At 37.8% G+C, this 12,852-nt stretch overlaps 1 protein-coding gene, 1 long non-coding RNA gene and 1 other non-coding gene across 21 annotated transcripts in view; 2 read left to right on the forward strand and 1 right to left on the reverse strand.

Moving 5' to 3' along the window:
• The window catches only part of LOC127518393 (uncharacterized), a 52,803-nt gene that overhangs the window by 13,835 nt on the left and 26,116 nt on the right, over positions 1–12,852 (forward strand). Inside the window, exons 3-5 of one of the 2 annotated variants that reach the window (XR_007931546.1) lie at positions 9,039–9,177; positions 10,225–10,294; positions 11,059–11,191. This is a non-coding gene — a long non-coding RNA (uncharacterized LOC127518393). Of the gene's footprint in view, positions 1–9,038; positions 9,178–10,224; positions 10,295–11,058; positions 11,192–12,852 lie in introns of those variants that run through there. The other variant, XR_007931548.1, reaches the window with a different exon arrangement.
• On the forward strand, positions 2,111–2,211 carry LOC127519466 (small nucleolar RNA snR60/Z15/Z230/Z193/J17). Its single transcript, XR_007931862.1, has one exon. It is a non-coding gene; the product is annotated as a small nucleolar RNA snR60/Z15/Z230/Z193/J17 (small nucleolar RNA).
• The window catches only part of LOC127518388 (uncharacterized), a 31,748-nt gene continuing 28,009 nt past the window's right edge, over positions 9,114–12,852 (reverse strand). For 7 of the 18 annotated variants that reach the window (XM_051904991.1, XM_051904996.1, XM_051904992.1 and 4 more), the window contains 6 exons: positions 10,854–11,180; positions 10,594–10,683; positions 10,396–10,461; positions 10,167–10,241; positions 10,062–10,090; positions 9,114–9,905 (listed from right to left, as the gene is read on the reverse strand). In XM_051904991.1, coding sequence (XP_051760951.1) covers positions 9,837–9,905; positions 10,062–10,090; positions 10,167–10,241; positions 10,396–10,461; positions 10,594–10,683; positions 10,854–11,180 — 656 coding nt within the window. In that variant the 3' untranslated portion in view covers positions 9,114–9,836. Of the gene's footprint in view, positions 9,906–10,061; positions 10,091–10,166; positions 10,242–10,395; positions 10,462–10,593; positions 10,684–10,853; positions 11,181–11,308; positions 11,651–11,905; positions 12,143–12,258; positions 12,292–12,852 lie in introns of all 18 variants that reach the window. The other 11 variants (XM_051904993.1, XM_051904999.1, XM_051904982.1 and 8 more) reach the window with 6 other exon arrangements.

Here is a 12,852-nt window from a genome sequence, read left to right on the forward strand (position 1 = left end):
TGGTGGTAGTGTCCCTTTAAGATGTTCAGCCTGTTTTCTAGATTTTGGTCATTAAGCCCATGCATAATTTTCTGTTCACCGACATTCAACCACTTGCAATCTTCTAACAGGACATAAATGATGAGGTATGTCTCTGTGGCTTTCACATGCACATGGATCGTATATTAAATTACTGATGTGAACCTGTCTGCTCCTGTTACACAAACATACCATTTTGTTACTTGATTGTGACACAATTTGCATCAACTGCCACACTAAACAGATGAAGTCTGTTGTGAGGGCTTAATGAATAAGGCTGTTCTGTCTCATCCCTGCCTCCCCCTCTGATATCAATCTACAGCAATAATATCTTCTCATTTACTGAGAAGGATGGCTGCGGGACCCCTCATCTGTCGGACAGTGGGGGCCATGCGTCTTCCTCCCCCCACGTGCCTGTGCGTGGATGATCTATTCTAATCACATCAATTGCACATTACTTCACATCCCATGATGCATCACTCCTCTTTAGCCAATCCATTACATATTTATCACATGGATGCATTGTCGAAACCACCTCCGTACCAGCCACACGCTCTCAAACCCAACGATAGGGGGCTGATCTGTGGGACTGACGCCATGTTTGAAAAAGCACAACCTGAATGTCCACGCTGTGAGCGGAGGGACCTAAAGAGGGCTATTGATCGGCGGCCGAGTGACGGATGGCAAAATAAAAGCTTGACAACCTCAACCCAACACCCCCAGCACCACCTGATCTTCAATCAGCCGAACCGCGCACCGCAGGACGCCACCAGCTACAGGCACACGAGCTGCAGGTTTTATTACCCCCCTAAGAACAGTCGCAGGTCTAATTGGCAAACTGCGTTCCAATATGCATATATCACGGCAATGAATACTTAAGCAGGGTTGTATTTAAGAGACGCCATGCGCCCAGAGCTCCCCTCTCTGAGCCGAGACATCAGCATTGCAGATTTATGCCGGGCCACTGTGAGGGAAAACATAAACACGCGAGGCATTTGATGAAATTTGTCCATTAATGTAGCTCATGGAGGGGGGTGGGGGGCCCCTGAGGTTCATCATCAGAAAGCATCTACAGTGATCTCCCGGCTGCTTGTTGTTGCCGTGGAGTGTGTGTTGGCATGGCGACAGCAGCGTGGTACATGCGCCCCTCCTGCGGCTAACAATAGCCTCGCCACAGTCTAATCATGACTCAGCCGCTAGGCACAAAATTAAAGAAAAAAAACATAAATTAGGTACATGAGGAAGAGGGGAAGAAGGGGAAGGGGGTGATCGCATGTAATTCAGACGATGGCAAAAATAACAGTGCGCAAAAAGCCATTATGTTTGTTATTGTTGATTCAGGCTGCATGTTATCAGATGGAAGAACAGTGCCAATTATAAATGCTTCTGTGTCTCTCCATCTCTCTCTCCTGACCACTCTCTCTATCTCGATGCAGATGCTTTTCTTTGGCAAAATCAAATTAGCAAGAGGGTTAGTTATTTGATAAACGCACAAAAAGCAAGGACGCACACTCATGCTTACTCTCCCACATGCACTTCCTCACTTTATGTTAGTGGACATTTTAATGTTGCCCTGTCAATTTAGCCTAGTTTATTTTAAACCTTGTTTACTGTTCAGATGGACTTGAATCAATGTTCTTTATGCGTGGGGTCTCAGACATCTTAGTGCTGTATGTGAGAATAATAATGGCATGTCAACTTTTATTTTCTAATTTAAATACTTTTAATACTGTATGTTTTGGTGACCTAATCATAACCCAGGCAAATATTATTAAAGATTTATATCAGGGGTTTTAAAACTTTTGGATGTCAAGGACCCCCATTTATATTGTGCAGTATTATAATGTTGGCAAAATAGTAATAATAATTGTTTTAAAAATTAAATAATTGGCATTTGTAATGCAATTATACTAAAGCAACTTGTTAATGTATATTTACTAAATAGAATTAATCTTATTAATTACTAAGCCAGATGTGTACATACATTAACTTTGACAGCTGTGAAAACCTCCATGTTATATAAAAAATAACAGTATTTCAGAAATGTTCTCCTCTAAAGTGATTTTTCTGCTTCTGTTTGTCAGTTTTCCATTGAGGGAATGTGATGAATGTTAAAGGCATAGTTCAACCAGAAATGACAATTCATCATCATTTTTTCATCCTCATGTCATTCAAACCTGTATGACTCCACTTCTGTGGAATACAAAAAAAGGCTATTTTGAGAAATGTCTCTGTGTTTTTCTTTTTCCACACAGTGGAGGTCAATGGTAACCAAAACTGGTTGACAACAATCTTCAAAATATCTTCTATGTTCTACAGAAGAAAGAACGCCATACAGGATGACATGGGGGTGAGTAAACGATGACAGAGTTGTGATTTTGGGATGAACTATCTCCTTTAAGTTTTGTCTAATAATTTCTTATATGATTAAAACAGCCATGAAGTGTCATCCTGATACTTAGGTGTTAAGTATGTTTTTTTTGAGCTGTTAAAATGGCCGTGGGGTCTCTCAGATGACACACAGACCATGAGGGTTAACAGCACGGAAGGCAAATGTTTGCGTAAAAGCCTCTCATTCAGGCACAAACCGCTTAACACAAGCAGACGTGCTAAACTCACTCTCAGCGCCACAAACATAATATTCTGCAATCACGCCGAGCAGAGCAGCTCGCCTTTGCCTGCTCTCACAGAGTTCGCTCTACATTAACTTCCTCAGGTTTCATGTTAATGAGGGATCCTGTTCCCGTTTAATAGCTGGCTGTGCTCAAGCCTGCACTGAAAATCAATTTCCAGTCATTTCCACAGAGCATGTCTGCTGCAGTCTCTTCAGGAGTAACAGAGGCCCTACCGACAGAGAAAAATCCATTACGGAGAGAGAGGGAGAGGAGGAGACACGTCCAGACACAAAAAACAAGGCCAAAGGAATCATCGACAAGAGAAAAGAAGCTAGGGATGAGAGGAGAGCTGAAGGAAGGTAGAGAAAGAAAGACCGAAATGTTGAACATTCATCAAAAAGCAAGCGCAAGAAAGAAGATGGCGCACAGAGAAAGAAGGAACAGAGAAAAGAACAATCAATCGCAGATCTGCCAGACGAATGGGACATTCAGAGATGTTGAAGGCACAGATAGGATGCTCAGATTGATGGGAGGAGGAAAAGAATGAAATTCTCTGGGGAGACGAGAACACAATGAGGAGAGAGAGTCCTGCACCTAATGACACATAATAGGCCCGTAACACTTAACAGCAAACAGTTCCATTCCACAATGCGGCCGCACAGCAGAGGGCATTAAATATTCATTTCCACCTCTTGAGATGCCGGTAAGCTGCGTCATCAGTTTGACAGTTGATCATTATAACAGCCTCAGCGGCAGGACACTGGAGAGACAGCACGCTTTCACTTTAGGATCTGAACACCGGTCTTTGTGTAACTGCAGCTCTGTCCAGCAGGCAAATTTTTTGTAGTCACTGAACCGTAAAACAACCCAAAAGAGAGTAAAGCTGTGAAAAACATTTTAAGAGGAAATCCGTACAAGTGATGTAGTCAGATCAGTTTTTCATGTAACATCTATGCAAAATCACTCGAAGATTATGAGAACTGAGGCACATTTGAAATAACTGATGACCGTATGCAAATATTTTTCATAAGGGCTGGATAAGGAGGGAAGTGAACTCATTAAATTAAAATTAAAGTGCAAATGTGGAAGATGAGGAGTGACTCTAAAATTAGCACAGGATTTTCTGTCCAGCGCTTTATCTGTGCAATGAATGAACCTTTGTCGCCGCGAGAGAGCTCGTAATAGAGCAAACTAAAATTGAGTAAAGCAATATTAACAGTAGACTAGGATATGCTCATCATAATCATAGTCTCACACGCCTCTCATTTTGGCTGTAATTAGTTAAAATGACTCTATTATGAATGATCAAATGTCCATTTTTAACATCCACTGTCAATAGTGTAATAGCTTACAAGGTATAACTTAGTAGTGCACATTTACATCTCTAAAATAAATTAATAAATAAACTTCATTAACTTCAATGAGGGTGTGTTTGGAGTGGAAAATAGCATACTACAGACAGACTCAGAGTATTGTACACTTACTATTTTTAAAACACATTATGCACTGCTGTATGCAAAAATAAACATTTCACCTTTCATTGTTTACACACACTGACCTCGTATTGCATTTTTAATTAAGTAAATGCCATCCATTGTGAAAATAAATGTAATTTTGCATCTTTAATCCACTTTTGAACAGCTTTGGTCAGATTAAATCAAATCAAGAAGTTCAGATTTGTGGCTGATATTTCACTTTTTCATTTGTCATTCTTAAAATGGAAAGTGAAGTTACGTGACGCACACCCTGATTTTGCCAAGTTAGATACGTTCCTGGGTCAACATATTTTGTTGATCCTGGAACAACATTCCTGTCCAAAAATTTAATCCTAACAATATCCCTACCTCTAAACCTAACCCTACCCACAAGTTTTTCCTAAAATCAGAGGGAAATGTTAGGTGAATAACAGTGATGTTGTAGCACCTAAGCCTGGTTGTAAGCCTAAACTTGACATAAACTGTAAACTTGTCCCTCAAATCTGATTGGTTGATTGGAATGTTGTTCCAGGATCAACAAAGATGTTGATCCAGGAACATGTTGCACTTGGTGAAATCGTGTTCTGCATTATGTGCATTTCATTGTGGGATGTATGCTTTGTTGTATACTTCACATTTTCAGTAACACATCTGGTGTACATACTGCATAACGCAAAAAAAAATAAAAAAAAATAAAAAAATAAAACTAGTCTAGTGTGAAGAGCAGACGAATGCCGTGAGGGAACGGCACGAGCTGTGCGTTGCACCGGTCTCGAATCTCTCACGGAGGAGCTCCGGAAGCATAAAAGGGGGAGCGGAGCGACGACAGTGAAGGACGAGAGAGGACCAGGCCTGGACTTATTTTATGGTTTTATTATGTTTGTGTGGCCGGCAGACGTCCGTCCGTCTTTGCTTATTTTATATATTAAAGTTTGTTTGAACGTTCGCCGGTTCCCGCCTCCTTCTTCCCGTATCTACAAACTGTGTTACATCTAGTATGGTATATTCCAAGCATACTTTTAAGTAATTAACATATACAGTAAAGTACATCAACTGCTTCCTCTGTAATGAATGTAGTAAACTCGATGCACTTCCTGGATCACAGCAAGAATTTGAGTACCAAGGCTAATGTGTGTGTGTGGTTCAGGTAACCCCTACATTATAGGGACAAAATGTCCCCACAAAGATGGCAATATCCAAAATCATTGTCCTTGTGGTGACATTTTGAGGAAAACAGCTTATAAAACAAAGTTTTTTTGTGATGGGTAGTGTTAGGGTTAGGGGATAGAATATACAGTTTGTACACTATAAAAATCCTTATGTCGATGGAATGTCCCCATAAAACATGGAAACCCAAAGTGTGTGTGTGTGTGTTCTTGTATACATGGTTTATGGGGACACAAATGTGTATAATGACATGGGTATTACAACGTAAACATGGTTTATGAGGACACTTCCTGTGTCCTCGTAAACCAAATGGATTAAAAAACATACTAAACAGTGTTTTTTTGAAATTCAAAAAATGCAGAATGTTTTCTGTGATAGGTTTAGGGGAAGGGGTAGTGTAGGTGGATAAAATATACAATTTGTACAGTATAAAAACCATTACGCCTATGGAGAGTCCCCGTAAAACCACATATATAAGTGTGTGTGCGTCTTGCTGTGTTTGAGACTGCAGCTCAGAGACCCCGTTACACAACAGGCTCACTAGGCTATTCACACATGTGTTGCAGTGGAGTCTGCACACCATCGACCCCGCTGTGTCCTAGCTTAACCGCTACTCAGGGAGAGCTAGTCTGTCTGCATCTCACTAACACTGCTGCTATTGAATCTGTTGGATATCGGGCATTGGTCTCTAAAGATGGACATGTATATGATCCCTGGACATGATGATATCTAAATCTTTAAAATGTGTTCACATTTTCAGTGACCTTGTATACCTCAAGGTACTGTGTGATTTTCATTATCTCAAGGTGATTTTTGTCTCAAATTGAAGCCTCAGTAATGCCAATTAATGTCTAAAAATAAATGTAATACATAGCCACATTAGTTCCTAAAATCCTGAATTCTAATAGCAGAACTGCTAATAAAATGTCACAATAGCCTCTTTGACCTTTTCATGTTCAGTAACACTAGACATTATAGCAAACATGCCCTTTAGTACTGATATGTAACTACCATTCCCTGTTTAACATTAAGATTTTGACCAAATTCCCTCCTTTTTATCTTACAGGAATAGGAAGTAAGCCTGAATGTACCATCAGGAGCATTCTCTTCCGAAGGGAGTGTGCTGTTCCTGGAAGTTCCTTTTCAGTAGGGGCAGACAGAGTCAGCGACATGTCCATCATAACGCATCAGCCTTGAGTCCCAGTATCCCAGAATCCCCTGTGCTCTCATTCACTCTCTCACTGTCTGCCAGCGAGCTACACTTCACTGCGTGCTCAAACACTGTGTTTTTTCCCCTGAAACTCACCATTTTATATCTGCACTTACATAGCCGGCATGCGAATATTATGTGGCCGTAAAAAGCAGCTGAAATGCAGCATGACATTATTTACACTAATAAAATGCTGCAACGCGTCTGATTAAACTCGTAGATCAGGTTCGGTTCTCTCTATTCATACTGGTTTTCCACTCTCTTTGCACTTGTTAATTAGCATATTAGCGAAGCTCCGACAGTAAAGGCTTGTTCTCCGTAACAACAGCCGTTCAGCGACAGGGCTCTTGTTCCATTACAAAAGAATAATAGATTCACAAGGACACATTTCCTCCAACATACTCAAGATTCATGCCCCAGGAATGTATCTGCACGTGAGAAACCCAGACAACAGACATCTGGTGCCATAGACATCCCAAGGCGTACCTTATCAGTCGTATGCAAACGGTAAAGCACTGCTAAATCCCTCTTTGGCTGTTGAGGATCTAGTTTGTGACTTGCTCAGAATTTCTGAATATCAGTTTTTCATATTCTGTCATTACATTTCTGACTACCACACATTGTTATGCAAAGCATATGTGACCTCAAGATTTTGTTTAAAAAAAATATCAGATGCTTGTGTCCCTACCAAGCTTCTTATAACTAGCTTAACCAGCAAGTCTCACTTGGGCAACCAGCTTCATACAGTTTGACCAGCATTTTTTGTTGGTGAACAGCATGGCTATACTGGTCTTCCAGTTACACCAGCATCTAACCAACATAAACCCACTTGTAAGTTCATACTTGTCTAAAATGGTTTCATCAAGGTCCATTAATGTACTAAAAACATATTTAAATCAGTTCATGTGAGTACAGTGGTTCAATATTAATATTATAAAGCGACGAGAATATTTTTGGTGCGCCAAAAAAACAAAATAACGACTTATATAGTGATGACCGATTTCAAAACACTGCTTCATTAAGCTTCAGAGTGTTATGAAACTTTTGTGTCGAATCATGATTAGGATCGCGTGTCAAACCGCCAAACTGCTGAAATCACGTGACTTTGGCGCTCCGAACTGCTGATTCGACACGCTGATTCATAACGCTCCGAAGCTTCCTGAAGCAGTATTTTGAAATCGGCCATCACTATATAAATCGTTATTTTGTTTTTTTTGGCGCACCAAAAATATTCTCGTCGCTTTATAATATTAATATTGAACCGAAGATTAACGAAGGTCTTATGGGTGTGGAACGGCATGAGGGTGAGTAATAAATTACATTATTTTCATTTTTGGGTGAACTAACCTTTTAAGTAAATTTGGCTCAAATCACCTAAATCCAGTCATGAATATTGTTGAATTTGTGACGTTTTTTAAATGTGACATATAAACGGTTATATATTTAATTGCTTTATGACCTAATGAAACTATAAAGCAATTAAATATATAACTCAAATTCACAAGTGTTTTGAGGGTTACATTCTGGATGTTATTCTTGCTTTCATCCTCACAATCTACATTCTGACATTTGCATGTTTCTCCTTCATCCTTATCCATATGAATGGAAAATGTGAGCTTGCATAAAAATGGAGCCACTGGAATATCTGTCTAAACTACTATCAGTTATATATTTTGTTTGGTAACTTGCTTATATTTTGCTTATATTTACATAGTAGTTTATGCACTTTCAGGGCATTTGCAGATGGGCTGGACAACAGAGGAACATGTTTGATGTGAGCAGTGCTTTGTGGCTATAAATTTTGTTCCAGTGTTACTCAGCACAACAGAAACAGAAAGTATATTTTAGATAGGACAGGTAATGGTGTGTAGTTTACCACGGCTTAAAATGGATGCAGAGACACCAAAGCCACCATTTCATGTTTGCATGAAGTATTACTTCTTGTCTGTGTGTGTGTGTGTGGGCAGAAACAGCTGAAATGTTTGGAGTGATGGACAGAATAAAGCGATTTTATGAAACTGAACATTTTAATTCAAAGTGAAGGAGATTAAGCCGAGCAGAAAAGCTTTGCTTAACTAAAAAAAGGTGCTGTGATTGTCAGTAGTTGAAAGTAAGACTTTGGATAAGAGTCTACCCATCTTGACCGTATTCACGGTGCTCCATGTAATACGTCTTTGCTGCATGATGTGGTCAAGACCTTAATAAAATGGGATTATCAGACTCCTAAATTTTGGTGACAAAGATGGGAGTCAAAGCATGTGTTAACCTTGGTTATGTATTTTTTTCTAAACGTAGCCTATTCTGTCAACATCTGCCTTTTCCTCCCCACAGCACATCGTTTATGAACATTTTGATCCTGTCATACTCTAATTCATCACTCAATGGTTCTACTTAGCAGACCTTGAGAAGCGTTTAAAAATCCCCCCACGTTTAAATAAAGACACGCATTTATACAAAGCAGAGCAACCTTGAGTTAGTGAGGAGCGTTATCCCTTGTCCATAAAGACATCCTATTCAAACTACTTTTTTTTTCTCCACACTTTTGTGTTTCAGATTGAAGTACATTGAAGCAGCATGTTCTGGGTGGATTCCAGGAGGATGAAAGTGACAGACAGAGAGAGCGAGAGAGAAGAGGATGTGTAACTGCATTTTCCTTTTTTTGTACTTACACTTTTTTATCATTATATTTCAAGTATGTTTTCAAACAGTGCCATCAAATGGCCATTTCACCAGCGTGTACATGCACTAATATGAAAGCGGATATAATATTATAACAAATGCTAAGTCATAATAATAATTAACTATTTAGTTGATGCTTGTAAAAATGTGACTCAACACAAAATAATTAAGAAATGCAATTATACAGTTTTAGACAGTCAGATTATTATTTGTGGTAGTTTACAGAAGGCAGTTAAGCGTGTTTCTCACACAACACCATGAAACGGTCTCAGATTATTTATGTAATCAGATAGCGCCATCTGCTGTTTCATTTAGAAAGTGCTTATACTTCCTCCATGAGATAATAGTTTGAGGTTCATATAAATTAAACATTATGGCCTTGTTTCACAGACAGTGATTAGATTAAGCCAGGATTAGACCTTAGTTCAATTAGGACATTTAAGTAGCTTTTAAAAACGTGCCTAAAAAAACATAACTGGTGTGCATCTTGACACAAAACAATGGCACTGACATTTTAAGATATGTCAGTGCAAGTTACTTGCAGTTAAAACAGCTCAAACATGCATTTTAGTCTAGGACTAGCTTAAGCCTTGTCTGTGAAACTGAGGGTATATAAATAAATGACAAAATTCTCTCTCCCTTAGTTTTCATGACTGTGTGGGGAAATTATCTTTAGGTCTGGAACCTTGATTTGTTGAAATAAATGGTTGCGTAGGTCACACTCTCTGGTGTAACTGGTGTCTGTAGAGAGATGAGACAAATTAACAGCAATAAATAAATAAAAAATCTTAGGGGAAATGACAATCACAATTGGCAGCACAATAAATTAATAACATTATATAATATACTGTTTTGGACTGTAACAGATGTATACTATTAATAAACATTTGCACTTACCTCATCTCTTTTATATACGTTTGTTTTTTCTGCAGAAAAATATAATTATGAGATGATGTTGAGTTGAGATGACGTTTTGGAATTCTTGATTGAAAAAGATCTTACCATATCTGTTTCTTCTTATATGATGGTACATTTCAGGACTCTTCTCTCTGTTTCCCAGTGTGTTCCTGTGCTCTACTGGAGGAAAAAGAAGACAACTAGACCTTGACATGTTTTTGGAAAGTTTGTTGGTAATAATTGTCAATATTTTTATGTTAAGTTATTTTAGTAAAACAGTAAACATAGCTTGCAGCTAATGATAGGCTATATGAAATTAACTATATTTAAATACCTCTGTCATTCCTCATTTGGCTGATGTTGATATAGACTGGTTCAGACTCCTGAGGGTCAGAGTGCACTGAAATAATTGAAAATACAGCAAGAGTTACAGTTTTGAAAGAAAGAAAGAAAGAAAGAAAGAGCGATTCCATCATTTACTGTGAAAAGACTGATGTACAGGTATATATAATTATATATAATATTGTTTTACCTGACATTCGTTTTCTGTAACAGTAATACAAGAGAGCTCCAAGCAGAATCCCAGTAAACAGAGCCAAAACAGAGGATACAGTAGCCTTTACTAAAAGAAAATAGAGACTTTATTTCTAAATTAAAAGTGTTATTTAAATTAATTTGTTGACTTTTCTACACCAGGATCATTTGAGGATGAGCTAAAACATTTACATTGAGCATATTTTTTTTTATTTCTGAGATAAGGTGAAGTGTATATTAATGGTTAAAAGATATTACCTTGGTTTGTTACTGTCGAGGTTTCTGTTGATGTACTTGGAGCATTAGTAGTTGATGAGGAAAGACTGATTGTTATAGGGGCCAGAGCTCTGAATTTATTCTCAGTAAAAACTGCACACTGCCAGTGCAGCGGCTCTGTTTCATATCTGGATAGATTCACTGTGAGCTGTAACTTGTTTTCAGTCATAATTTGCTGTTTTTCCAGCACTCCTCTGTTCCCCTCCATCCTGAGCCAGACCAGCGTCACTGAATCAGTCACTTCAGAAACTTCACAGGTAAGAATCACTGACTGATTCCTCAACACACCATCAGGGGGCTCCACTGAGACTGAAATCAACAACAACATCAATGACTTTTTAAATGCACTGAACAAATGCTCTGATGATCAAATGTAACTGAAAAATCAATGTATTTATTATTATTATTGATTGACTGATTGATTGATTTTTGCAAACCTCTGATGGTGTGTAGCATTGTGGTTGTGTAGGGAATCTTTTGATCATTTGTAATACACCTGTATGTCCCACTATAATTAAAGTTCACAGGTGAGATGTGAAAGATAAAAAGTTGACTATTGAAAATGGTTGAAGAAAGTCTTCCTGGTTTAATTGGTCCTTTTACTAGAACTTCTCCTCCTTTTTCAACTGCTATCAGATCAATGATCTGTGAATCAGGCCTCGGCTCCCAGGTCCATTTCCATCTCTCATACTTCTTGGAAGACTTGCAGACCAGTGATACATCACTATTATTAGAGCTTAGTCTGTAAATTGTATTATTATTATTTCCAGTATATGAATCTAAAAAGACAATAGGTAACATGGTCAATTTCAGTGAATACATCTCAGTTACTACATTTCAGTTTTAAACATATTTCTGAAAAGCTGAAAATTGTCTTTAATAATAAAGCTTTTTTATTTGAAAAATTGCTCATTTTGCTTATTATTAATTATAAGTTAATTACATTAACTTACAGTATTCTTAATTAAAATATTATTCATTATCATTATTATTTAGGCATACACCACAGATTTAATATAAAAGGATATACTTACTTGAACTGACAGTAAGCGTGTGAATCCTAACAGTTTTTACTCTTCCATCTTCCATCAATCTACAGTAATATTCCCCTTGATTGTGTTCATCAACGGTGTGTAAGATGATGTAGGCAGAGTTGTTGTACAGTAGAGTGGTGTTGGATGTTTGTTGTCCGTCTTTCTCCCACTGCAATGTTGAGGATTCAGGCAGGAAAGAGACCTCACATCGCAAAGACACATCAACGCCACGCTGAACTTTAAGAGATGGAGTATTAGAACCAGTGTGAGAAATGTTGTATATCTTTCTTACATTTATGACAAAATTTACTGTTACTTTTAAAATATTTTTGCTGTATGGAAACTCAACCAACCTTCCTTTTGGGCAGTTTTATTCAGTGGATATTCTGTGTAGAATGAAAAACAATTACAGCAATTACATATAAGAAACCTTGCAGGACAAAACCCACAAACTTTGCTAGTACATCAGCTGAGGAATTTGCACAAATACAGTATTTGTTCAGCAGCGTTTTCAAAACATTTGAACAAAAAGAGGTTTATAAATAAAACATTGTTTTGGATTGTCAGGTTGTTAATTACTGACATTGACACAGACATGTCGGTCATGTCATGTTCAACTCCAGTAGATTTCTGTGGCTGTGAGAGTGTATGAGTGATATTTCTGGACTAACATTTTTTAAATATCTTTTACTGTAGTTAATTTGTTTTGAATTAAACTGTTTTATACATCTTTAAATAGATTTTTAATTTAAATTTGATTACAATGAAGATAATGGAAGATTACTGTTTAAATGATAATGATTAAAAATATTTTTAAATAGTTTGAACATTATTAAATCATTCCATAATTTATTAATTTCTAATGGATATTTGTGTTGTGTTGTGTTGTGTAGAGTACAATCAACAGACAGCAAAAGAGAAAAGAATTAAAATATCTGGACAGAATA

Source organism: Ctenopharyngodon idella, chromosome 9 (genome assembly GCF_019924925.1).
Source record: "Ctenopharyngodon idella isolate HZGC_01 chromosome 9, HZGC01, whole genome shotgun sequence".
NCBI classification, from domain to species: domain Eukaryota; kingdom Metazoa; phylum Chordata; class Actinopteri; order Cypriniformes; family Xenocyprididae; genus Ctenopharyngodon; species Ctenopharyngodon idella.